Source organism: Ochotona curzoniae, unplaced genomic scaffold (assembly GCF_017591425.1).
Source record: "Ochotona curzoniae isolate NIBS_2020 unplaced genomic scaffold, NIBS_Ocur_1.0 scaffold_3208, whole genome shotgun sequence".
In the NCBI taxonomy this organism is placed as follows: Eukaryota; Metazoa; Chordata; class Mammalia; order Lagomorpha; family Ochotonidae; genus Ochotona; species Ochotona curzoniae.
This window is the reverse complement of record NW_024467106.1, coordinates 14,361,793-14,389,559: the sequence shown is the minus strand read 5'-3', so window position 1 is coordinate 14,389,559 and position 27,767 is coordinate 14,361,793. Positions and strand designations below refer to the sequence as shown.

General features: G+C 44.3%; 1 protein-coding gene across 1 annotated transcript in view; it reads right to left on the bottom strand.

The window, feature by feature from the left end:
• Positions 1-27,767, bottom strand: part of ASTN2 (astrotactin 2) — a 936,573-nt gene that overhangs the window by 243,399 nt on the left and 665,407 nt on the right. Inside the window, exon 16 of the mRNA XM_040963108.1 lies at positions 27,263-27,442. Coding sequence (XP_040819042.1) covers positions 27,263-27,442 — 180 coding nt within the window. The remainder of the gene's footprint in view (positions 1-27,262; positions 27,443-27,767) is intronic.

Here is a 27,767-nt window from a genome sequence, read left to right as displayed (position 1 = left end):
ATCACAAGTACACCCAGGACTCATGCCCAACTGTTAGCTTAGGTGCCAAGCCAAAAATCAACCTTACACATTTTTATAATTGGATTTCAAGGATAGGAGTAAAGAGACCCTAGGTTTATGTGTTGGTCCAAACCTGTCTATGTATCTCAGGCTGAGTTGTATGAATTCTGGCAAAAGCTGTAACTGTTACTAGGCTCATAGAAATGACTATTAGGACCAAATATCGTCCCTCTGTATATAGTACTCAAGGGGAATACTAATACGCAGTAACAGTCAGTTGGTGGGCCTTATGGAAGGACATAGGAAATGATGTGATTCACACTTCTAAATGCAGACATGTTACTTAGAATTTTTTTAAAATGCTCTTGCTGGATAGTACCAACAGGAGTGTACAGAGACCTGGGGACTCACATCTAGGCAGGTGGAGCAAGCCTAGAGATCTCCTGATTTGCAGGGTTCCTGGAGGAGAGGGGAGAGCTCTAGATTAACATGGTGGCACAGTGTGCTGGTGCATTGGACTTGGGGGATTTTGAATGGGCTAAGGATATGCCAGGAGCATGGGACCCTAGTGAGCAGGCAGGGCTCTAAGCTAGCACCCCACCCCACTGGACGACTGGGCTTCAGAAGGCTGGGCTGGGGCGCAGGGACTGTGGATTGCCCAGGGAAGGGGGAAGGAGACATGTGGAAGGGAGGACCATGGAGGGAATATGTTATAGGTGAGAAATGACTTCTGAGGAACTTCCATCAACAAGACCACTGGTACTTGCAGGTAAGTGAGGGGGCTGAGACCAAGCAGGTTTGGAAGGAAGAAATTGAGAACCTTCAAGGGTCAGACCAATGTGCTAGCCAACATACAAGACCTGAGCTGGGTTAGCTAGAAGCAACCATCACTGAACACCACTCACTATTGCATACTAACCTACCAGTGAGAGTCAGAACAGGAGATGGGTGATGTTAGCTTGGGCCATGACACTAACCAGCATGTGAGAGAATCAGGTCTTGGGGAAGATTGTGTGGAGGATATGTGGCCCCACCTTTTGGAATTGCAATTTCCACTGGTTTGCTTAAGAGCTGGGACAGTGATGGGCTGAGCTAGGCATGACCATGGAACCCTCCAACACTCACAGGTACTGGGGTTGGGAACAGGCCAGGCTGGTCCAGGCTATAGCACCCATAGGTGCACCCAAGAATAGGGTGGGGGGGGGGGAACTGGGCCACAACATCCACCAGCTAATACAAAGGCCGGGTTGGAAGGGGCAGACTATACGGGGTAAGGGTCTAACGCCCATTGGCACATGTGAAATCTGAGTCTGGGAGTGGGCCTGGTGGGCGAACATAGGAAACTTCTCTGGTGGGCCATAGCTCCTGCTGATGAGCATGTGATTCGGGCCTGGATGTTGGTCAGGATGGGCAAGGTAGCTCAACTATAGGTAAGCGTGTGAGTTGGTTCTGGAGGGGGGCAGATTGGGCAGGTCTGAGCCAAACCTTACCACACTGGTATGTGCAGGAGCCAGGCGGGAGAGTGGGTCATGCCAGGCTATGGTGTCACACCTACCACTTTGCATGAGCCATGGATTGGAGTAGACTGGTCAGGAATAGGCTGCATCACCCACCAAGGAGAATCAGGACTTGGAGTGGGCCGGGACAGGCATGGCGGCACCATCCAATGTAAAGGTCAAGACAGGGGATGGGCTATGCCAAGCTGGGTCAGAGGAATCATTGGCATGTGCAAGATCTGTGGCTGGGAACAGGCCTATTTGGGGAGCTAAGGGAAAGACCCAGCTGGGTTGTAGTTCCCACTAATGAAAATGAAAGCCAGAATGGATGTCGTGATCTGGGCTGGACATGGTTGCAGTGTCCCTCAACATGGGTGTGGCCTGGGTCTGGGTCTGCCACAGTGGGCTAGGCTCCAGCACCCACTGCTATTCATGAAGGCCAGGGTGGGTATAGGACAGGAAGGGCTAAGTCTTTGCACTCACTGAATCAAGCGAGAGCTGTGTCTGGGCATGGACCAGGTAGTACTCAACAGTAAGAACCAGCATGAATATGTGCCAGCTGGGCAAGACTACTGTTTCTGTCAGGACAGGAGGTGGACTAAGTCAGTCTGTACCAAGGACCCACCAGTGCGTGCAAAATCAGCCACTGGAAGCAGACCTGATAGAGGAGCTTGGGGAACTCCTCTGTCAGGATATAGTTCCTGCAGGTGAGTGCACAACCAAGGCTGGGAACAGCCCAGACCAGGCAAGTTATAGTACCTGCTGGCATACATGTGGGCCTGGGTGGGCCAGGCTGGGCCAGTTCATAACATCCACTGGCTGATGTGAGAACCAGAATGGGTTGGTGAGCAGGCTGATTCAGGCCGCAGCACTAGTCAGTTCACAGTAGGGCCAGGACTGGGGGCTGTCCCAGCTGAGCTAAGCTGCAGCAACCACCAGCCTGAGCTGGAATTAGGCACAGATTGGGCTAGGCCAAGTTGCAGAAACCCCTGGCACATGCCAAGGTGAGATGTGCCATGCCATAGCATCAACCAGCAAATGTGAGACCCAGGGGTAGGCATGCAAGCCTGGTGGTGGGGCGGGCAGGGTGGGCTCCTCTGCTGGGCTACTGCTCCCAGTGGTGGGCATGAGACCAGGGCAGACCATGCCAGTCAGGGCTATAATACCTATTGGCTTATATGTGAACTGGATTATGACGAGAGCCAGGCTGGGTTAACTGTCTGTATCTACTGGTGCATGCACGAGCCAGAGTAAGTACAGGCTAGTTGGGCTTTGCCACAGCATCATCTGGCAAGTGCTGGGACTAGGGGCAAATCTTGTCAAGCTAGTCTACAGAACCACCCGGAAAGTACAAGATCTGGGACTGTGCCCAGTAAGGAAACCATGGGCCCTCTCTGATGAGCTGCAACTCCCATTGGTGAGCATGAGAACCAGGGCTGGGGGTGGACCTGGCTAGACAAGGGTGGCACACACTTGTGATTGCGTGTGGATAGTGTGTGTGGATGGTGTGCTGGATAGTGGGGTCATCTGTGTTTAATCAGATTCCAATGCCCATAGATGTGTATGAGAGCCAAATGGGATGTGGGACAGACTGAACCAATCTGTGGCACATACTGGCAAGCACAGGAACCAGGGTTGGAGTGGGGGTTTATGGGGGTTGCTCTGAGTAAGCTGCAATTCCCAATGGTGTACAAGTATGTAGTGGCCTTGGTTTGGATGAGCCGCAGCATCCATTGATCTGCATGAAATGGGGCTTTAGACAGAACCAACCCAGCAATTGCAACTACTAGTGTGTGCATTGGCTGATATGGGTGACACACTAATCCAGACCCCGTACTGGCAAACATAAGAGTCAGGTCTGGGATCAGATGAGGCTTCTTTGGGAATCCCCTCAACTGAACTGCTAGATTCAGAACTCCAACCATGGAGAGAATTGCAGAATCTGTGGACTGACCATGGAGTACATGTGTCAGAACTGGGTCTCCTCAGGGACTAAGACAGAGCAGTGGACGGCATGCCCAAATGCACATGGGAGATATGGCAGTCCATTAGGATCTACAGAGGACATCTGATACAATAGCAGAAAAAGGAGGGCAGAACAAATTTGCCAACTACCCCCGCCAAACAATGACAGCAAATATCTGGGCAAATGGAGACTCTAAGATCGACTATGTCAACCAATGGACCTTGAAAGTATTTCCTGATCCTTGGATTAGCGAAATCGATATCATGTAAGAACTATCAAAACCACTTGAAAAGAACCCTCAGAACCTGCTCCACATTGGGATCCTGGGGTGACATCGCGTGGCCATTCCCCATTCCTGGGTAGTGGGGCAGTGGGGCGGCTATGTGTGGCTTCTCTCTTCCCCCTTCTCCCATATATAGGAGGAAGAAAAAAAAATTGGAAACAATAATCTCATATCTTCTTTCCCCTAATCCTCGAACCTCCCCACCCTGATCAACTATGTAAACATCACCAAAATAAAAAATAAATTAAAAAAAAATCTTTTCTGTTATTTCTGCCTAGGCCACTGTGGTTAAAAAAAAAAATGATCACCGGGGTTGACAGTGAGGCACAGCTTGTTAAGCTGCCACCTGCAGCACTGGCATCCCAAATGATTTTCAGTTCATGTTCCTGTTGCTCCACTTCTGATCCAGGCCCTTGCTAATGTACTTGGGGAAGGAGCAAATAACAGGGCCCAAGTACTGGACCCCGCATCCATGTGGAGACCTAGATGAAGCTTCTGGCTTTGGCCTGGCCCAGCCCTTGGATATTGCAACCACTTAGGCAGTGAATGAGGGGGTGAAAGGGCCTTGTCTTCCGTTTTCTCTTTGTAATTCTGCCTTTCAAATTAAAACAATTCTCAGGGTTACAGAGTATCAAATGTAATCCCCAGAGTCCTTAAATCCTATAATGAGACTACAGGGAGAGACCCTATCCTGATGATACAGACCTGTCACTCCTAAGAGGGAGAGATTTGTAAATATCATCATTATAGAGGGAATTCATCCATGCCTGCCCTAACACATTGATAGTGAAACAAGGCGAAACAAAGTTGGATGCAGGTAGGGTGAGAGAAAACACACACACAACGGAACAGATAACTACAGTTTGACCTGACTGCACATTCAGAATTTACTGAAAGAACATATACAACAACAAACAAGATACTAAAATCTTGCTAACTGGCTTTTACAGTCTACAACCGGGTTCTGAATTAACTTTTAACATCTGCTGAATTGCACCAGTTGTATAATGGGATCAAATTACAGTTATACTTGGAAATTACCTTAAATTTATACAAAGTGCTTGTATAATCTCAGGAGAGTTTGTGAAGAAATTTCGGGATATGTAAGGAAGACAAAAATGTCTCAATCATCAGAACTAGTGCCTTGCCTAAATTTCCCATGACTACACAGGCAGCCATATTACTCACTTCTCTGAAATACCCCATAGTACATAGTGACAATCTAACTCCCTGAACAATAAATTTGATTTAAATTTTTGGCACTTTGGATGGACTTGCCAAGAAGGAAGCACATTGAGTCTTCCCCTCCCCAACTAGTTAAAATAGTTAATAATTTAAGACAGGACATTTGAGTTTTGAAACCTATATATTATACATATCTATAGAAGAGCTATTATTCCCCACTGCTTCATCATTTAATGTTCTGATTTAGCCTGTTTTTAAAGCCAGAGAGTGCGCAGCATAATGGATAACTGCTCTGTCCAGGCTCCTAGAGCAAACACTGAAATCACCAACTATTCATTCAATAACTAAAAAACATTGTGGTCATAGATTTGGCTAAGATTTTCAGTGCCTGTTTTAATACCCTCATTAACCCCCTCACCTTTGAGGGACTCAGTATTTCCCTTACTAGAGCCTTACGCGTATGACTGTTAGATGGGCCAATTGGGAGTTATGGTCATGTCCCTGCTGGAATGGAAAAAGAGGGAGTCTCTTTAGAAGTATACCAAATATTTGCTTCTGCCCAGAAGGTACTTTTTGTAAGACAAAATTGCCTTTCCACCCTTCTGAGTATTTAGCTTATCATGAGAATAAAAAGAAATTACTAGTCACACCCTTCTGATAGCTCTTTGTTTTATGATGAGCAAGCTAGACAGGATTACAACTCTGGCCTTCTCTTGAGCTTTATTCCCATCCTCTTATTGACTATTAGCTCTTGTTCTGCTCACTTAAATTGCTTAAAAGACACTACCCCTGGGGCTGGTGTGGTGGCTGCGCAAGCTAATCCCCCACCTTGCAGCAGCAGCCTCCGTGTGGGCGCCAGTTCTAGTCCCAGCATCTCTACTTTCTATCCAGCTCTCTGATTATGGCTAGGGAAAGTAGCAGAGGATGCTTCAAGTCCTTGGGATCCTGAACTCAATGTGGGATATCTAGAAGAGGCGCTTGTTTCCCAGCTTCCGATAAGCTCAGCTCTGGCTATTACAACCACTTGGGAAGTGAACCCGCAGATGAAAGACCTTCTCTCTCTGTTGCCCCCTCTCTCTCTCTGTGAAATTGCCTTTCAAATACATAAATAAATCTTAAATAATGGTTTAAAGAAGGAACCACTTCCACCATCTTCTCAGGTCTTTCCTCTCTTGGACTCTTCCTCCTGAAGCTGCAGCAAGAGGTTTCCATCTTTAATAAGCCCTGCTTTGCTCAATGAAATCATCTGCAAGAAAATCTTTCGTTTGAGATGAGAACCAAGTTTGCCTCCATTGTTGAAGTTGAATTTGCCATACTATGACTTTAACCACATCCAACTTTGAAACACAGTGTCGACACAGCAGTCATCACACTTTTAAGAAAATTCACTGAGCACACTTGCTGATATACAAACATTCTCAGAGGAATTCACAAAAGAGACACATCCAACCTGATGTCTGCAGGTTGTAACCGTTTTGATGCAGATGGTGGAATTTCATTCTTTTTCATAGCTGGCTAATATTCAAGTGCATATCATGGTAGCAGAGCGTTAAGCTTTTGACTTTAAGGTAAATTTAAAATGTGCTTAAAAAATGGAAATAAGCATAAATTGTTTGAAAAGAAGGGGGTGTGAATGGAGCACTGGCTCACATATTGCACTATGTTCTACTACACTGCTTACATTCCTAATAGTTTAGCTCAGGGCAGTGCTATCCCTATGCTCAGAATCAGCAACATTAAAGTAAACTCAGTATGTTCTGGAAACAACATATTCCTCACAATTTTTACTTACATTAATTAATAAGGTTCCTCACTAATAAGTCTACCTTTTTGATATGATGCAATAAAAATTCTTAGAATTGGGCTCGGAGTGATAGCCTCATGGCTAAATCCTCGCCTTGTATGTGCCAGGATCCCAGATGGGCTCTGGTTTGTGTCCTCGCTGCTTCACTTCCAATCCAGCTCCTTGCATGTGGCCTGAGAAAGCAACAGAGGATGGCTCAAAGTCTTTGGACCCTGTACCTGCATGGGAGACCTGGAAGAAGTTCCTGGCTACTGGTTTTGGATTGGCTCAGCTCCAACCATTGGAATGAACCAATGGATGGAATGAACCAGTGGATGGAAATCTTTTCTTTCTGCCTCTCCCTCTCTCTATAAATCTGACTTTCCAAATATAATAAATATCTTGAAAGAATTCTTAGAATTGCAGTACAAGTACTGTATAGTGCCTCCCAGAGAGTCCATCATGCCCCTAAAGTTGCTAAACTTTGCCTGATGGTTGTAAGTTGCCTGGAGACATCTGGTACAAGAAACTGCTATTCAATCCTACCCTCTGTGCCATTAAAGTACAATTGCTGACACACTGGGCTCTCCTGGAAATACAAGCAATTATAACAAACCCTGAGCCTATTACCCTCCATGTCCTGCTGTCTCTTATGCTGTGAGTCACAGAAGTAGCACTTGGAAAGCTCATTATAACCACTTGAGAACTTGCTATAGCAGAGTCAAACTGGAAGTATCCCATCTGTTGGACGACCCCACCCATCTTCAGTCCTTCCTAGGTGCCACAGTGCTCATGAAAATTGCTTCCTTTTCTAGACACCTTGGCTTCCTGGGGATCCCCTTAGCATCAGTTGAGTGAAAAACACAGGGAATTCATACATTTTTGGCATAACCATCATCATCATTATGTGGTGAAACATAGAACAAAGCTGCTGATTTTTAGCCTTTAACTAAAATATTCCTTAATAACGGGAAGTTTGGTATATCAGCACAGCACACCAAACTTCCTGCAGCAATGGGTTCTATGACAAAGAATCTTTCCAGATACACAGGTCTAAAAACTCTTGAACTGTAATCTGTTTATCTGCTCCATCAAATGGCAGCAAAACAATTTCCCTATCCAAAGCTGCCTCTAGGGTAAAGAACTCTGTCTCTACCTCAACGATAACTAAAGTATATATTCAGGCCAGTTCTGCACATGATATATGCACAATTAAGACTCACTGAGACACTCCTTACCGCTTTCACTGTTCCTGACATTACTGACAGTGACTAAAGCACTCAATTTCACTTCACAAAATATATATTTTCCTAGGCTCTTATGCAAGAATGGTGTTTTGACTTTCGTTATTAGCTCTAGGCTAATAACAGGGGGTCACAGAGAACCATAAATGGCTTACTTAAATAAGTTCAATTAACTCATACTTGACACACATTAGTCATCAAACATCATAGTTGAATTGTAATGAAGATTCAGGCTCAGTTTTTGATATTTGACCACTGAAACCCTCCCCCTATGGAAACTTTTTTTTTAAAGATTTTATTTTATTCTTATTGGAAAGGTAGATATACAGAGAGGAGAGACAGAGAGGAAGATCTTCTGTCCGATAATTTACTCCCCAAGTGGCCACAACGGCTGGAGCTGAGCCAATCTGAAACCAGGAGCCTCTTCCGGGTCTCCCAAGTGGGTACAGGGTCCCAAAGCTTTGGGCCGCCCTTGACTGCTTTCCCAGGCCACAGGCAGGGAGCTGGATGGGAAGTGGGGCTGCCGGGATTAGAACCAGTGCCCATATGGGATCCTGGGCGTGCAAGGCGAGGACCTTAACCACTGCACCATTGCTCCGGGCCCTGCCAGGGATAAATTCAAAACATGCAAGCACCAGACAGCACACGGGGAATAACCTCTCTCTACTAACATCCTATTATATAAAGCAGTCTCCTCTCCCTGCTCTCTCAAGTCACTTTTGGACATGCCAGAAAGCTACTTCTGCTTTCCCCAGAAAGTTTCATTATGTAAGTGATACATCTTTTTATATATTCTTGGTGTATGGGCGGCCATCATCAGCCTCAACATCAGAACCTAATTCTGAGTAGGGCCTCTACTACTATTTCAGAGTGATAGTGAAGTTTAAACTTAGATATTGAAAATTAATTTGTAATAAGGGAACACTTTATAAGCTTATTTTCTGATCAATCACATGAATAAAGCCATGTTTCTTGTGAAATGATATTTAACATTTCATCTTTATGCTAGTAAACCTCTAAATCCCTGTAGATCCAAAACTTGGTTGACACATTTGATGATTCTATAAAAGTGTTGGAAATGATGTTAAATGAAAAATGTCATCTCTCAAAGCATCTTAAAGGTTGAAAAGAGATTAGGCATTAATTTATCTCACCCAGACCCAGGAGCTGGATCTTTGAGAATAAAACTTATACTCTCTGACACAATGGAAAAGAGTCCACACATACCCTGAATTCTTCATAAAAAAAAAAACTAATTGTCAGCAACATGCAAATAACTAGAAAAGTACAGATTCTGTTCCGGTGACCATGGCCACACTATATATGTTCTTCTCCTCGTTTAAAGGAACTTACCAACTCCAACCAACTTAACATGAATTAGGATATTCTTCAATGACCTGTAACATTCTAGATGCTATACCTAGCAATAAGTGCCAGTATGGACAGGCTCTCTGGAGGAAATTAAACTTCCATAATAAAACGTCGGCAACAATTCTGGGTGTGGCAAGGGACGTGGCTCCCCATGGAAACACACTGCACAAAGAGATCTTGACCTTCATCCTGAAGATGCTGAGTTCTGTGACTTAGGCTGCCTGTGTAACTAGGCCTCAGCCAAGGTCTTCATCTCCTTTTGGTTTTTAAACTAGCGTTTATCCAATTATCCATTTTATTGTCATTGTTCTATTCCTTAGGGACCCTAGAGAGTAGTCAAAGCTGAATTCAGTTCTCTTTCATTCCCGTACTCCTTCTCTGCACCCATCGAATACCAGCATCCACTCAGGCTCACATGCCAGAAATTTTGAACTCTCTCATCATCTCTTTCCTCTTGCCTTTCACCTTTTACCATTAAATCATAAAGTTCTCGTTGCTTAACATTTTTCATATCGCCATTTATGCTTTTCTTCATTCTCATGGGTATTGAATGCTAAGGTGCTACTGCGTTTCTCCTTGAAACATTGTACAGATTTCTGAATGATCATCCTCATTATCATCCAACTTCCTATATGTGCTTTTTCCTATCCAGTCCTGCCTCATCCATGCTAGAATCAAATTCTAGAAGACAGATGCTCATAACAATCCATATACCCTTTAAATGATCTTTAGTTGTTTCCCATAAAAGTACAAGATCCTTACAATGGTGTTTACATCCCAATGAGACATGGTCCTGTCTCTATCTCTTCAAGAATCCTCTCATATTTCTATACTTTCCCAGCAGTCACTCTGCTAAACCCACAGTTTTTATTTAACTTATCTCAGGGTCATTTCTGTGCATGCTTTCCTTGCTATTTGGAAGAATTTCCCTCTCCCCAACTTCCTATGTTAGCCCAAATCTCACCTCATTCAGGTTTTCTTAATATGCCTTTTTCTCTGCTTCAATGACTATGTCAAGTGTGCACAGCATCCTTTTGGGTTTCCTCTGCTAGGATTTACATATCACATTGTGATTTGTCTTGGTACTTGTTTCTCTCTGTAAGACTAGAACAGCCCTATGTAGGCAGAGAAGCATTTAGCCATCGGCATCTTCAAGCATAACATCTGAAACATAGCAGACACTGAAATTCTCACTGAATAAAACCAGGGTAGGGGTCAGTTTAGCTCATGTGTGGATATGAACCATTTGGATCACAATTAGCACCAGCTGGCTGTACTTCCTCCTCCTCCTCCCATTAGCTGCCTCCCTGAACCACTCAGAGAAAATGAGCTAGGTTGAAAGGAGAGCAAATGCTTCCTTCTGATTTGCTTTTTCTTAGAAAATCCTCAGAATCATAATTGAAAATCACGTTCCTTTCTGGACTCCATGCAAACTTTGTCATAATGCAAAGTTAACCCTGGAAGAGATGTCTTCTATTTTGTGACATATAATCAATATCTCCATAAAGCTGTTACAGACAAAAAATAGATAACTTGGGACGTGTGATATCTTGAATTAATTTTCAACAGACTTCCTTTGATGAGAGAGAGGAGGAGCAAGAAATCTTAATCCTGTTTTGGTACTAATTCTTTTACTAATCAGGCCTCCCTTTGAGCAAAATGGTGTCTCTGGAGTTCCCCTAACTACATTAACATACCAGTTTATGGATCTTTCCAGTTACAAATTGGCACGATCCAAGGACCCCTGACCTCAGGAACTTCTTGAAGCATGATTTCTGAAAGAGCCTTCCATTTACCTCGACACTGGTAGAATGGAAAGCAGCAACAAAGAGGACCTCGGGCGCCAAGGAAAGGAAGGAAAGCTTGGGATCAGGTGATAATAAAACAAGGCTCAGAAGATTACTGGTCAAGTGAGTCTCTAAGAACTGGTTCAGAGTCTGCAATTTGACCCTGGACCAAAATTTTACTCAGAAACAAGATCTGAATGGCCTGCACCCTATGGGTTACATTGCACTGATCTTTCTCTTGCTTAGTCTTCCTAAGTGGTTTTAACTTTTGCAAAGAAAAGAGAAACACCTCTGCAAACTGTCTTTCTAGAAAGCCACTGTGGCCAGGTAATCGCAAAATGTAAATTGCGAGAGGATTAGAACAAGGGAAAAGAGCAGAAAAAGAAGGCAAAAGAGACTGCTTTTGACTAATTCTATACCTTTTGATTGTATTTCTTTTTTTTTTAAAGATTTATTTTATTTTTATTGGAAAGGCAGATATACAGAGAGGAGAGACAGAGAGGAAGATCTTCTGTCCGATGATTCACTCCCCAAGTGGCCACAACGGCTGGAGCTGAGCCAATCTGAAACCAGGAGCCTCTTGCGGGCCTCCCAAGCGGGTACAGGGTCCCAAAGCTTTGGGCCGCCCTTGACTGCTTTCCCAGGCCACAGGCAGGGAGCTGGATGGGAAGTGGGGCTGCCGGGATTAGAACCAGCGCCCATATGGGATCCCGGGCATGCAAGGTGAGGACCTTAACCACTGCACCACCATGCGGGCCCTGATTGTATTTCTTATACTCCATCCCTGTATTGCAGTTTTCTAGGCATAAAGATATTGAGCTTAATGGGGTGGCTCTAAGAATTAAATGAATCTTGTATGGTAAAGTGTCCAGCAACCACTAGCTACAGAGTGAACTTTCAGTACATAGCATCTGTCTGTATAAAGAGGCAGTAAGGCAGGTGGACTCTGAAGTCAATCAATCTTGGAGTGCAAACTTGCTTCTGCCAATTATCATCTATCTATATGACTTTAAGCAGATGAACTTTCTTATTTGAAAGAAGAAGCTAGGCCTGGCCAGGCAGCATACCTAGTCGGCAAGGGAGCAGTGGGGATACTGGGTCAGACCCCACTGCTCTCAACCTGGAACCCACCAGCCATACAGTACAGAGAGGCTGAAGAAGGCCTGTGGAAGGGTATCTGGGAACATACGGGCGTGTTTGACAAATGCGAAATGGTTTCTTGGGGATTCCAGAGACCAGACCACACACTTGCAGGTAATCAAGAGAGCCAATTCAGCAGTGGTTAAAAAGCAGAATCCAGAGGGCATATCCTGATCAGACCAAGGCACCCATCAATGTGACAGACCTGGGCTGGGCCACGTGATGTAGTTGGCTCCCACTGTGCATATGAATGCTGAGGGTTAAAGAGGGGACAGGCATGGCAGATCTAGGCTACAGTAACTACTGGTGAGTGTTGAGGCAGCGGTGGGACATGTCAGGCTGGGCCGCAGCACCCACGGTGCATGAAAGAACTTTGCAGAGGACTGCTAAGCTCACCCCTATTTGACTGCAGTACCCGCTCGTTTGCACAAGAGCTGGGGGTTGGTGACTGGCTGAGCTAGGTGAGACCATGTTGCTCATTGACATTCACAGGAGCTGGGCCACAGAGAAGGCAGGGTTGAACCAGGTGGCAGCATCTACTGGTACATGCAAAGGCTGGGACTTGGAGCAGATCATACCAGGCTGTGAGGAAGCAACCTGCCAGCATGTGTAAGACCAGGGGTTTGGGAGTGGGCCTGGTAGGGGAACTTTGGCAACTCTTCTGCTGCTAGATTGCAGCTCCTACTGGTAAGCATGAGAGTCTAGGCTAGAAGTAGAACAGGCCAGGTTACAGCACCAATCAGTATATATGTGGGTCGGATCTAGGAGAGGGCTGGGTTGGGCCAATCTGCAGGAAATGCTGGCATGAGAGAGAGGACAGAATATGAGCCTAGCCAGGATAGGCCACAGCACTTGCTGGTTCATATGAGAGCTGGGACTGTGGGTGGGCCTGGCTGTGCTAGGCTGCAGTACCCACACTTGAGTGCTGAGACTTGGGGGAGGCCATGCTAGGCTGGCTGCAGTACCTACTGGCATGTACTTGCACAGAGCATAGTGAGTTAACTTTGGGGACTACCATGTTAGGCTACAGCTTCCTCTGTGAACACAAGAGCCGGGGATGTGAGAGGGCTAGGTTTACAGGCTTCAGCAACTGTGAGTATGTAGGCGAGGGCTGAGGGAAGGCTAGGCCAGGCCAGGCTACAGTACCGGGCAAGTGCTGAGACACGGAGCAGCACATGCTGGCATGCATGCACAAGATCCAGGCTGGAAATGGGCATTGCAGGGGAATTTTGCGGACTCCCCTGCTAGGCTACAACTCTTGTTGGTGAGTGTGAAGGGTAGAAATGCGTTGGGCTGTGCCAGTCTACTTTACCCACTGACTTAAAAGTTAAAGCCAGTCAGTTAGGCTGCGGCTCCTGTCGGCATGTACCAGCTCTGGAGCTGGGAGCAAGATTGACAAAGGAACTTTAGGGATTCCTTGTTGCTCCATTAGTAAGTCAGTCGGGCTAGGCTATAGCACCCACTGGCACACAGGAGAGCCATACTGGCTGTAGGATGGGCCAGGCTAAGCCACAGTACCCACAGGCTCTCATGAGAATTGAGTCCAGGTTGGGCTAGTTTGCAGTACCTGCCAGCACATGCCAAAACCGGGATTGGGGATGGGCCAGGTGGAGGTTATTATTGGGGTTCGTCCTGTCTAGCCGTAGCACTTGCCAACATGCGATGTACACGAGGGCCAGGCCTGTGGCAGGCTGCGCTTTACCAGGCCACAGCACCCTCTGGTGTGCCTGAGGGCTGGGGCTGGGGATGAAACTGACAAGGCAACTATATCCACTGGTATATGTGTTGGCTATTGCAGGTGATGGACTGAACCTGACCCTGCACTAGCTGGCACACACAAGAGTCAAATCTGAGGAATCCTTAAGTGTTTCTCCAGGAACTTCTCAACCAGACCACTGGACTCAAACCCTGGCCTCAGGGAAAATCACAACCGACCAAAGAAAGACTTTCTCAACTCTTCTGCAATGAAACCAATGACATCTAAAAAAAAAAATTATTAAGTCCACTGAAGCGTCACCCTTGGAATATTCTTCCCCGCACTGGGATGTCTAAAGTGACATCAAAGGACCGTCTCCATCCCTGCGTACTGATGTAGTTTCACAGAAAAGAAGCTAGTATCACTGTGAATACAGGAGGAAAAGGGGGAAAAAAAAGGTGGAACATCTGTCTCCCTCACACAGAGGTCCACATAGGCAACATCCCTCTCAGCTATGTAAACAATATTAAAAACAAGATTAAGCATTGCTTTCTAAGGAAAGAAGGATGGAAACAATAGTCTGACCCTGAGAGGATTGGGAGACTCTGTGTTCACATGCTGAACTGTGCCAAGGCAGGACTCAGCACACGTGGTCTCTGTCACTGTGGCCCTGTTCCCCGTCACTCTGAGTTGGCCTCAGTGCACAGGCGGGCACACGTGTTCTTCCCAAACAATAACAAACATGCCCCTTGGTGCCCTACGACTGTGTTTCTTGTATCTTCTATGCCTTCTAGTCTCACCTCTAGGTGCAGACACAATTCAAATTCAAATGTTTATAGCTTGCCCAGAGAGAAAAAGACAGGACGTCACAAGTATGGCATAAAAGAAGGCATATATTTGAGGCTACCACAGCCAGGACTGGAAAAGATTTCATCATTATACTCTTTGGGAAAATGAATAGCAATGATCGTCATCATTGGCTTAATTCTTTGGCATAATACCAGTGAATGATAATAATAATAATAGCAGTAGTTGGGGATTTCTGAGCTTTAGCATATACCAGGTGCAGTGACAGTAAATAGTGTTTCATCTAATTCTCATCACAATACTGCAATGCAAGTGTTATTCTGTCTATTGTAAAGATAAGTAAACAACAAAAAATTCTTGACTTCCATCACGCATCTGGCAAACGGGACAGACGACTCACACAGTCACATGACCGAGGCTTGCATCTTTGGGAAGGAGAGAGTACCAGTGAATTATTTTTGTTGAATTCTTGCTATGTGCCAATTAATCCTAACATCTCTACAGTCATTGTAACAATCATGTAAGAATTAGATGTTTTTCCCACCAATCCTTAGTAACTTCCAAACCAACCCAATGCTTTCATCTAATCTGAGGCATTTGAGATTCAGCCTTTCTTATTTATGACAGTTCTCAGCACGGAACACAGACAATGGACACCTCTCCAACTACAGGAATACTAAAGCACATTGACATTCGGTACTCTTACAAAGAAGCCGATGGCATTCCTCAGGAGAACATAAAGCCAGTAGACCTAACTGGTGCTGCAGGACTCAGCATTCCCCAGAGGCGCCATGCCTTCCCACAATCCAGTTTGCATCTGTGTCCTCTTGCCTGGAGCTTTCTTCCTATCTACATCATCAGTTGGCAAATTTCCACTTATCCTCACCATCAAGGACATGTCTCAGCCCACCCTCTGTTGAGTTAGGGACTCATCTCACCCTTGGCCTTGATACTTTCAGCCTTCTAATATGTTCTTTATGTTTTCCTTTGTTACACCATGCATCAAAAATCCATGAAAGGGGCCCGGCACAGTGGCGCAGTGGTTAAGGTCCTCGCCTTGCACGCCCAGGATTCCATATGGGCGCCAGTTCTATCCCAGCAGCCCCGCCTCCCATCCAGCTCCCTGCCTGTGGCCCTGGAAAGCAGTTGAGGACAGCCCAAAGCTTTGGGACCCGTGTGGGAGACCCAGAAGAGTCGCCGGCATAGCATTGGCCATTGCGCTCACTTGGGGACTGAATCATTGGATGGAAGATCTTCCTCTCTGTCTCTCCTCTCTGTATATTTGCCTTTCCAATAAAAATAAAATAAATCTTTTAAAAAAAAATCCATGAAAGAAGAGTGAAATTCTATCATATTCAGCAACATGAGCAAGTTTGGAGGACATTATGCTAAGTAAAATAAGCCCGGCACTGGTGTCATTCTATTTGTCATTTCATAATTTTTGCGTGAAAACTAAGAGAGTTGATCTCATAGACGTAAACAATAAATAAAAGGAAGGCAGTGGGGATAGGAACGTTGGTAAGAGCTGCAAAAGTGCAGGTAAACAGGAGGAAAAGGTTCTGGTGCTCTGTAGAAAAGAATTACTACAGTTAACAGTAACTTAGTGCATTATTTCAAAATAGAAGGAGAGTTTTGAATGTTCCCAACACAAAGAAATGACAAATGCTTGGTAATTCTCTTGATTTGATCCACACTGTAATCCATAAGGATATACAATTATTATGTATCAATATTTTAAAAATAAGCAAGGCCTGACAAGATCTGTTCATCTGTTAGTTTCTTGCACTTAAGGATGAGCTCCTTGAGAGCACAAACTGTGTCTTACAGACCTCTGGGCATCCTTTGTACCTCATCATGGTATAAGAAAGGCTTGAGGCACTGCTATGGAACTACAGGAGTGAGGGAAAAGATAAAGAAATTAGAGGCAGTGAGGGAAGGGAGGCATCCTTGCAGCATAACATCTAACCGGATTGTGGGTGAGTGGCTCTCAGGTGGGTGGGTTACTTCTGCTGTTAATAACCCGGGCAGGAGGGGAATGCTTCAGTGCAGGGGCCAATAGATTAAATCACCATCTGCACTGCCAACATCCCACGTGGATACCGGGTCAAGACCCAGCTGCTCCACTTCAATCCCACTCCCTGCTACTGCATCTGGAAAAGCAGTGAAAGATGTCCCCTTGTAGCCTGGCCAGCCTGGTCATCGTGGTCATTCAGGGGGTGAATCAGCAGATGGAAGATCTCTCTCTCTCTCTTCCTGCTTCTCCTTCTCCATGTAACTTTGTCTTTCAAATAAAAATTTTAAAAATCTTTTTAAAAACTAATAACTCTATTCTTTGTTTTTATTTGATTTTTTTTTTTTTTAGAATAAGTCTATTCTCTCCAGACAGTTTTGGGGCTGAAGACAGATAATAAAAGTTCCAAATTCACATCTAGGTAAATTTTATATTCTTAGTGAAAGACTGCGGAAAGAAAAGGATCCATTGTAATAATTCCACCTCCTCCAGTGTCAATCTCTCATTGCTTCCCTTAAGGATAAGAGGGACAGCCCACTGCACTTCATGTAATGATGCAGTGTGTGTGTGTATGTGTGTGTGTGTGTGTGTGTGTGTGCACGCATGCAGAGATGTATGCTCATATAATACCCACCACGCCCAATAAGAAATTCAGCAGTCTGCCAACCAGTAACTGTTACCAATGAATATGTAAAGGGCATTGGTGACCAGGAATTGAATTTGTTCCAAGTTTTCAGAAAGAAAAAGACCACAAAATGCTTCAGCTGGTGGGTAAATAAATGTCTCCTTTCAGTAGCTGGGAAAATTTCAACAAAACCAATGAAGTGTCTTTTGGCTTGTGAGTTATTGTTTTTATGGGTATTGTATAAGAGAAGATAATGATCAACTTTATGTGCCATAAAGCCTGCAAAGTTTCACTTTCATCCTGGTGTATCCATAGCTTTTCTCTATTTAAGATGTTGTGTGCTTTACTAATGAACTCTGAATAAATGTTGAAAATTTTAAATAAAATGTAGCTATTTCAATTTCAAAAAAGTCTTCCTTCACAATCACTGGTTCAAATTTTCTACATTAAGTTAATATCGACCTTCCTCCTCTATAACGAGAATAGCTAACCTAGATAGGAGTAAAAAAAAAATTACACTTGGGTCACTCGTGCTTACTTCGTATTTGTGAAAGGCATTGCTAAACATCCAGTATATTCTTTCCCACTAAGCCTGGTGTCTTACCCCAGTACCTCTCTCCATGCATTTGCTCCATTGAGTAATGTAGTAGCGCATGGGGAGAAACACAGGCCTGGCTAGCTGATTACTAAAGGCCTCTTCCTGGTCCGATATTTTAGCATCTGGCTTTATCCATACAGTTATCACTACACTAAGGTTTAAAAATGAGTGGTTCACTGTCATTGATACTGTCTCAACCCAGATGTTTTGAAGAATGGAACTTGCATTATTTTTAACATATTGTTTACTCAATACTATGTCAATTAAATCCATAACGTTGTATATTGATGCTGATGTTTTGTTGGGGATTTTAACTGACCGGAACTTTACTCTGTTAGCTCTACCTTCAGACCAGAGAAGGTCTCCCCAAGAGGCCACTGAACTTATCTGGACAATAAGATGCTGGACTTTATGCTAGGTATATGCTTGCAATGAAGGAATCTCAACTGAACTTGAACTGAGGTTATGCAGCAAGGTGGAGGAATCCACTATGGGGGGAGGGATGTAGGAGGGGTGGGGGGAATCCCCAGTGCCTATAAAACTGTATCACATAATACAATGTTAATAACAATAAAAAAATGAGTGGTTCAGGAGAGGGTATCCAAGTGTGATGGCCAATCACTAAACTGAGGATCTACCCTCTAAGCCTTATGTCCTCAGTTCTTTCAGGTAAGCATGAGAGAAACCGCAGAGTCTCTCTTGCAGTTGATGTGAGCTTCTTAGGAATTCTGCATAACTGATGTGGCATCCATGGACATGTGACTGAAGCAGCCTGGGTTCCTGGGTTCACATCCCTGCTCTGCCTCATTCCCTGGGGTGTAGTATGACAAGTCGCTCCACCCTTCTGAGCCTCAGTGTCTTCAAGTGTGAAATGCAAATATAAGCATATATCTCAGAAACTCGTGTGAGGAGCAAATTGGATGAAATAATGGATAGGGAAGCACTCTGCGAGATGCACTTTACGGAGCACACACGCTAGATTATTATTCTTGGTGTGCACCAATAGCAAAAAGACTAGGGTGTACCGTTCCAGATGGACTCAATCTAAACCAGGGAACAAATGCTTTTTTTGGTAATTTCATCTTGTGGAAACGGCAGTCTCATGGGCCTATTTGTGTTTAATGAACCACATCCTGTATCATCGTTTTGCATGCTCCTGAGGAGAAATTAGTTGGCTGTCTCTTCTGCTGTGCTGCAAGCTGGAGAGTCCAGGTCATATTTAACTTCCTCCAGTCTCCCTACTGCTTCCAGGAAGAAAGGCTACCCTAATGCTGCACTGATCCCACAAACAGCTGCACAGAAGCCAAAGTGCAAGCGGGGAGGAAAGAGATGCTTCGCCAACTCCATGCTAGCACACTACCGTACACAAACACAAAGTTTGCAGTATGTTAACCCATGCTATGGTTAGGAGTAGAAGGTTTGGAGCTGACTGTCCCTAGGGCCTTGCAGAAGGAAATGGAGGTGCCAGATTTATCTGAGTTCAAAGCCAGGACTCTCAGTCCTTCTGCAATGTGCTTCACTACATCCAGCTGTCGTTATCTGTTTTGGAGCCAGACAATGTTCTCAGACTTCAGGAAAGCCATGCAAAGTTTCATTCCAAATAAAATACAAATGTAGACGAACACTACTTTGAACATTAAAACTAATGCAGCCCTATTCACTCATTCATTTCCACAAATATAAATGAATATTCTCTTCATGCAGTTACTGGGTAGACATTATGCCATCAGGGCTAGCCAAGCAGACCTAGTCCCTACCTTCACGGATTTTAGAGTTTAATGATAGAGACAGACTTGAACTAGTGAGGGGGAATCTACAAAGATTACTTAGAGCAAATGAGAGAATGAGACCTTGCCTGAGGCTTCTAGAAAGGCTTCCTGAGAAAGTGACACTGGAGCTGAGTGCTCAGAAAGTGAGCTAGACAAAGAAGGACAGAAAGCGCTACAGGACTGCAGCTTGTTCTAGGTCAAAGGTCAGTACAGCTGGAAGGCAGAGCCTGGGACACAGGGAGCTGAAGGGTAAACTGGGGATTAATCAGACCTCATCGTTCTGGAAAGTATCATCAGGGCAAGGACAAGGCACTCCCAAGGAACAGCATAACAGGAACTCCATTTCAGAAACATCCTGTGAGGGTTCATTCATGTGCCACCCTGGCTGGGTCAGCAGGCGCCCAGATACTTGGGCAAAAGCTATCTTGGTTGTGGCTCTGAGGGCCATTTTGGATGAGATTAACATTTGAATGGTAGCCCAAACAAAGCAGATCAGCTTCCCTAAAGTGGTTGGGATTAATCCAATTAGCCAAATTCCCAAGAGAACAAAAGACTGCCTCTTTCTCAAATGAAAGTGGGAAATCCTCCGCTTTACCAGCTAGTGGAACATTGGGCTTCCTGGTCTTTGGACTCTAGCTGAAAATTTGACTTCTTTTGAGTCTGAGCCAGTCATCCTGCAGACCAGAAAATACACATGGTTCCCTGGTTCTTAGACCTTCAAACTTCACAACGGATCTACATCAGTGGCCTTCCTGGTCTCTACCTTATTGACTAAATAGCTGCTATAATCACATTTATATTTACATACCCCATCCTCTACATAGCCACCTGTTGGTTTCTGTTTCTCAGCAGAACTTCTGCAGGATATACACACATCTTCAGGGCAACCTTGTGTTTGGATGAATTAGGGGCAGAGATGGATGCAGAATGGGCAGCTTGGAGGCCAACTCTGCGGTCCAGGGAAGCTGTGGTCGTGGCTTTGGAAGGATTACAACTGGGGCAAGTGAAGTGTTTGAAAAAGTTTGCAAGGCTTCTGACTCTGCTTTGAACAGATAACGTTGCTTTTTAGCAGGATACTAGACAAGTACCAAGTTCTGTGGATTGGAGGTGGGCAGGCAGGGCACTGGTATGATAGCAAATGTCAGAGGAAGGCTTGGAGCTAGAAGTAAAAATTAGGGGACTGTGTTTTGAGATGGAAACAAATGCATATATGAGGATCCTCACAGTGGCAATCTAGGAAAAGGGGCTCTTGTGAAAAAATGCTTTTACTGGTTTGGCAGATGAAGATGAGCTTGCAAAGGCGACAGAGAAGCAACAGGCAGGAGGTAGGTACCATGGTACCAAGGAAGCAAATACAGACAGTAGCTCAAGCAGGCAACAGTCATCTCTGTCAAATGCTACTGAAAGGGCAAGCAGGACGGAAAATCAAAACTACCCCCAGGTAATTAATCTGCTTACCAGCACCCCTTCCTCAGATCAGAGAACAGTTCTTTTCATGTCTTGTTCCTGTCTTTGAAGCAAGTTCCCTCAGGAAACTGAATGCTCTAGAGAGTTCTCTAGGTCCCATCAACTCTTTGGCCACATCTGTCCTCACAAGAGGTGGTGACATTTGATCACATCTCTTCCTCCCCCGCCTCTACCTCTGGGCTGCCTTTCAAATGCCAAAACTCCTTTAAAAAGTAGTCCAGCAATGCTTCAGCTGATGATCAAAAGTAGACTATAATTCAAATAGAAATGCAGAAACGCATTCCCTCGGACAGTTTTAGAAAAATCACAGTACAGATAAAACACCTTTTGAAAGTGGTGACAAGTATTTATCTGCAGAGGCATATCTGTACCTTGAATTTTCCCAGTCTAAACCCATGAGCCAAGCCAGCTTCCCATGGAGACGGTCCTTTCACACAGAAATCACAGGGGCTGGAGGCTGTAAATTTAGAAAAGGTGTGTTCGTTGCATATATTATTTTGCTTCTAGACTCTTTAGCTTTTGGCTCTCTTGCTTCGTTTTTTGTCTCCCCTTCCTCCTTCTTTCATCCCTGCCCCTCTCTCCCCAACCTTCCTATGGCCAAAATGAGCAATTTCTTCTCATACACACACTCTTCTTCCATTGTTGCTACCTCCATGAAAAAGAGGCAACAGAAAACTAGTAAGTGTATCAGACTGGCAATGCTCGCATCTGTCACTAGTCTCCCTAGGCAGACAATGACAAGGGATGACAAAAATCACAGACCCTTTCTGACACTTGCCTCATTCAACTCCATAGCTCATTCCCTCCATTGGCTCCACAGCTGCAGTTGAATACACCAATGCCCTCGCAACCCAAGGCCAATTCATTACACCCCTTGTCTTGTCCATCCACATATGTGTGCCTCACACACATACCTGGGAACAGAGTGACTTGAGTGGTTATGACAACCATGGTATCAGATGAAGAATGGATTTCATGAAGAAATTACTGCTTAGGTGCCCAAATGAGGGCTAGATGGATCCATCCATTGACCTATTTCTTTATTCTTCACAATGACCCTACCTTTGTATGTGGATAAATTGATTTTAGTGAAAGAATCATTTTTCTTCCCAAGATCACAAAACTGGGAAGGGATAGCTGGAATCTGAACTGAAGTTTCTTTGGACTGCAAAACTTATGTTTTTATCTCCATATGCAGAAGCCTTCACTCAAGGTAGTTAGATGAAGGGTGACTTTATAAGGAAAGCTCTAACCATAATAAGGCTCACATATCAAAAAGGTAGATAGGCAGATAATGTGAAAATCAAGGAGCCCCTGTTTAGGGAAAGACAGCTCTTTAAACACAGCTCTTTAAAACACAAGAGCATAGCAACAGAATAACACAAGTTATTCTGTGATAGCAACTCAGAGCATCACCTGAGGGCAGTGGAAATGGAAAGCTCCTGACAGGTTGAACAGCTTCCGTGCTCGGCATGTCTGGGACATGGAGCTTCCACACTAGCTGTCTCCAATGGCTCATCACTTTCTGGGGTTTGGTGGGTGGTTCCACTTTACTGGCCTAGCCATGTTCCAGTCTTCTCCAGAAACATGGAAAAAAAGCCTCCCTGGAATAATAGAAAATGTTACCTGCCTGACTGGCTCTTGTCAGTCATTCCTGACTTGCCTAATGTCCCCTCTGAAATCAGTCCAAGAATCGAAATATAAACTCTAACTTTTATCTTTGCCCTATTCCAGAGAAGAAAAAGCATAGGCTATGGGCCACAAAACACCTTTCTGTATCTAAAACAGACAATGACAAGCAATCAGAGCTCACTTTCCCCATGATCTCAATGACCTCAAAACAGAAATCTAGATAAGTCATATCTCAGTTGATCCGAACCGGCATCTAGGTCATCTTGGGGTAGAAATAGTATCTTACCATGTGTCAGCCTCCTATCTCTTTTTAGTTGCCCATAAAAGGTTTTCTTTCTTTATGCCTTTAACAAAAGTGACAAAAATGCTAGGAAACTAAAGCAGGTGGATAATGAATGATGTAGGGACAGAGTCCGTAACTTATAACTTACGTACCAAGGTATCATCCCCCACTCCACACATGGCTCAGGGCTCACAAAGCAGATGCATGTGGGAAATGTTTAAGCATCAACGGATGATCAATGCAAGCCTTTTAGCCCAAGTGGAATGCATATTTAGAGAAAGGGGAGTAAAACAAAACCTTTTAAAATATTAAACATACTTCATCAGGTACATCCACACTAGTTTCCTTGACTGTTCGGTAGCCTCCAGGAGCTGCTCCAGATCAGAACAGTCTTCAGGGCCAGCATTCATTATCCTGAGATGGCTGCAATATTTGATCTTAATATCAGAGGACACCGGATCCAAGGAGAATGGAGCACTGCGTTCAAACACCATCTCTTTGTGACCTGGTAAGATCCTTCTCTAAGAATTGAGTTTCTTTTCTTTAAATGAAGTCATGAGGGAACAGCATAGTGACATTTCAGACTAATCCTCAGCCTGTGGCGCTGGTATCCCAAATGGGTGCTAGTTCATGTCCAAGACACTCTATTTCCCATGCAGCTCTTTGCTATGGCCTGAGAAGGTAGAGGAGTATGGCCCAAGTCTTTGGGAGACTATCCCCGGGTGGGAGATCTGGAAGAAACTCCTAATTCCAGCCATTACAACCAGTTTGTGAGTGGACTAATGGAAGGAAGACCTCTCTATGTGTCTTTTTTCTTCTCTTTCTGCAAAATTTGTCTTTCAAATAAAAATACATAAATTTTTGGTATCTTTTTACTGTTACTATTATTTTCTATGATGGCAGTTTTGTGGGTTTAGGGATTTCCCTTCCTATACATTTTAATTTTATTCTCCCCTCTATATATATTTATACTACTTACAAAAATATATAAATTTTTAAAACATAAACTAAAAGAAGGCATATGCTGTACCATTGTCTTCTTTGCTTCAAGAAGTAGATGGGGAGACTAAAGAAGGCCATGTGTGAACTGCAGAGGGATGGACCAATGCTCAGGCTGTTATCCATGCTCCATTTGGTCTATTTTAGCTGACTGATGCTTGACTACTTAGCCCTTGCAGTCAGAGAGGAATCACTGGGGCTTGGATCTTAAAGATGTCACAGTGTTAGAGCCCCAGCCCTCAATTTACAATGACTGTTCTCTTCTAGCAGCATGTATAACTCACAGAGAGAAGGGAAGGTTGAGTCCTATTAGCAAGGGCCAGGATCAGGGATGGAATCTTAGCTGATGCACATAATATTTGTTTTATTTCATGGTACAGTTTTTTTTTTTCAGGAACCTACTCTATGCCAAGCATTTCACCTGTGTTATCTCATTTCATTCTTTCTAAAAGTCATGAATGGAATCATTATCCTTCACTTAACGCATGAGGAAGCCCATGACCTAGAAGCTACTTGATCTGACGTTACCTGGAAGATTTGTAAGAAGAAGAGTCACACCATGAAATCACACCTTTACCCCGAAACACTGTTCTATCTCACCTAGTCCCACAAACTCTGCCTCTAGAATTAGGAGCCTCCAAGAGGCAATTCAACCTGTGTTGGTTCCCAGTGTTCAGAAGAGGTCAAAGACACCTAACATACAATGGCTGGGCAGAAGCAGGACACCAGATATCTCTGAATCCAAAGAAATTTTCAGTTCTACAGAAGGTCTATTCCTAGTTTTCGATTTTCCCACCACATAATATTAATCCCCAATTAAAAAGCTAAGCATGAATATTTGATGTGTTACCTAGGAATTAATAACAGGTGGAGACAGAGAAGAGGATACATAGGACAATGGAGTTGGCTTCAGTATATTCTCATGCTCTTCGTGTGTGTGTGTGTGTGTGTGTGTGTGTGTGTGTGTGTGTGTGTGTGTGACGGAAGAAGGGAAAGTGCCTTTGAAGGCTGAAGGCACAGAGAGGAGAAGCAGCAGAACTGAGTTCACAGAGCAATGCTGTAGCAAAGCCTACACACTGTCTCTGCAGTGTTCTTGCCCTCTTGCCAGGCTTACTTGTAACATAGTCTACATCAAAGAAGCGGATTTTAAGGAACGGAAAGATCCAAGGCCATACAGCAGCCACGGAGGAGATGGGGTAGGACTTAGTATCACAGCAGTGTCCCAGGTCCCAAATGTGGCATCAAGCAAATGAGTTCAGTGGCTACCAGTGAGCGAAGGTTTTTATAAACATAACCTAATTGCATTACTTCAAAGTCCTGAAGCTTATTGCCCTGCTTAATGATGTGTCACATTATTTATAGGGTAGTACAATGAGACTTCTATTGATTTAATGCACTTCCTTAAAGACTGTCATTGTCACAGCCATAAAACGAAGCTTTTCCCAGACAATTCAATTATGTTCCCTGTGCTTATAAACCACCCCGATGCCTCCACACAATTGCATACCAGAAGCAGGAAGAGATGTGTGTGTGGCTGGAGAAGTATGGCCTCCAAGAATGAAAGGGAAGGATGTTGGGAAAAGCAAAAGCAAGTAGACTGGGACTTCATCCAGTTGGCAGTGTGCAGTAGCTGAGAGACAGTAAACAAAATGTGGAACACTCTCCCAACACACACTCTGTCTTGGCCTGCCAAGTGGAGCCATGAGGCTTTGATCAATCTTGCTCCTCTCCAGTTAGTTTGCCCAAAGACAGCACTGAAACACTGTGCTTAAGGAGACTTCAAGGTCACTTCTGTCTCCAATAATCTATGGTTTTGTGACTTATGGTTGATTTAATTCTTGGGTGTCTGAGCTATATGAAGAGGCAGGCAAGTTCTCATCATTGCACCTCACTCTCTGCATCAACGGAGAGACTTTCCCTTGCTGTTAACTGAACACAGAGTAGGAGTTGTCGATAGCAATAAGCATTTCAGTACAATTGAACGACAGAAAGACTATGGACTAGCACTGGATTCCAACAGTGGCCTTGCTACTTAGCAACATGTGTCTATGGGCATTTGACTTGGCATATCTGAGATGCATTTTTGTCACATGTGAAACAGGGATATAAATACAACATCTTATTATGTCTGTGTAATATCAATACTCATAATTCTCCTTAAATTCTACTACACAAACTGTTTCTCTTTAATGTGGAAAGCAGATAATAATAGCTATTTAAGTACCTATGTCACAGGAAAGCAAAGAGAGGAAGGTAATGAAATTCTCATGGTAATGGCAGAGACTATTTCTCTACATCTGGTTTGGGATTCCACTGGTAATATCTGAGAACTGGGGATGAGATCTATGATACTCTACAGGACAGACTGGAAAACTGTCTCCTGGGGCATAAGGTGACCTCCTCCTAAGGAGCAGGAGCCCTTCTTGAATTCTCTCTAGAAGCTCATGGCCAAGCACTATGGTATAGCAGGTAAAATTGCCACATGCAGTACCAACATTTCATATGGATACCAGTTTGAATCTTGGCTGCTCCAAACCTGACCCAGCTCCCTGCTAATGGCCTTCAAAAGCAGCAAAAGATGGACCAAGTCCTTGGGCCCCCAAACTCAATTGGAAACCCAAGATGAAGCCCCTGACTCATTACTTTGGCCTGCTCCAGTCCTGCTGTAATAGCCATTTAGGGAATGAACCAGCAAAGCAAAGATCCTCTCTTTCTTTTCTTTGCATTTTTCCCTTTGTAATTGTGCTTTTCAAACATATAAATCTTTTTTGTTTTAAAGAAGCCTATGGCAAAGGCCATCTAAGAAAACATCACACCCTGCCTATATCCCTATTACAGAAAGTTCTAGAGACAGAGAGAGAGTCTACAATTTGCAATAGGATGTGAGAGATCTGACTAGCTCTCTCACTAGACACAGAGCCTTAGAAAATGTTTTTTTTTGGGAAATCACCCTAAGATCCCCTAACTCTGCCCATGGTAGAACTGAAACCAGAATGGGTCAGGAACTCTTACAAGGCCACCCAGCCTTCTGTAGCTGGGATTCTGATTAAGAAGAGTTCAGATCTCTCTATCTTCTACAGCACACCTGGCCTGCAACTGCAATCAGCATGCTGGGCTTACCTTTCTGATACTGGAGCCACAATTGTTGTTGGACCTTTTTGCTGGGAAAGTGGATGACACAGGTAAGCTCTGAACCATAGAGAGCCTCTGTGATGTAGTGGGAACCATAGTGCTGGATGAAGGACAGCAGCTCCTCCCGACTGCTCTCCTTGGTCAGGATCTTGAGGACGTTGGTGAAACCTGGACAGGGAGGAGCACATGGAGATGGTCAGACTTGAGAGGTTGGTGACTGACAGATCACATAGTGGATGGAGGCTCCTTCCATCCTAGAAGCAGCACCTTTCATGTTGCCACTGCAGCAGCCTAGAGGTTGAATGAGTTCAAACACGAACATCATTCGCTTACACTGCAGTGAATTGCTCTCTCTGGTGAGACACTATGGCCAAGAGAGACACTACCAGAAAGGAAGGCCTAAGTTCAATAACCCTGATGAACTAAAGTCATCATCAAGAATTCAACATTGATGTTTACTCACTGAAAAACCAATGTGCAGCAGGCACATTAG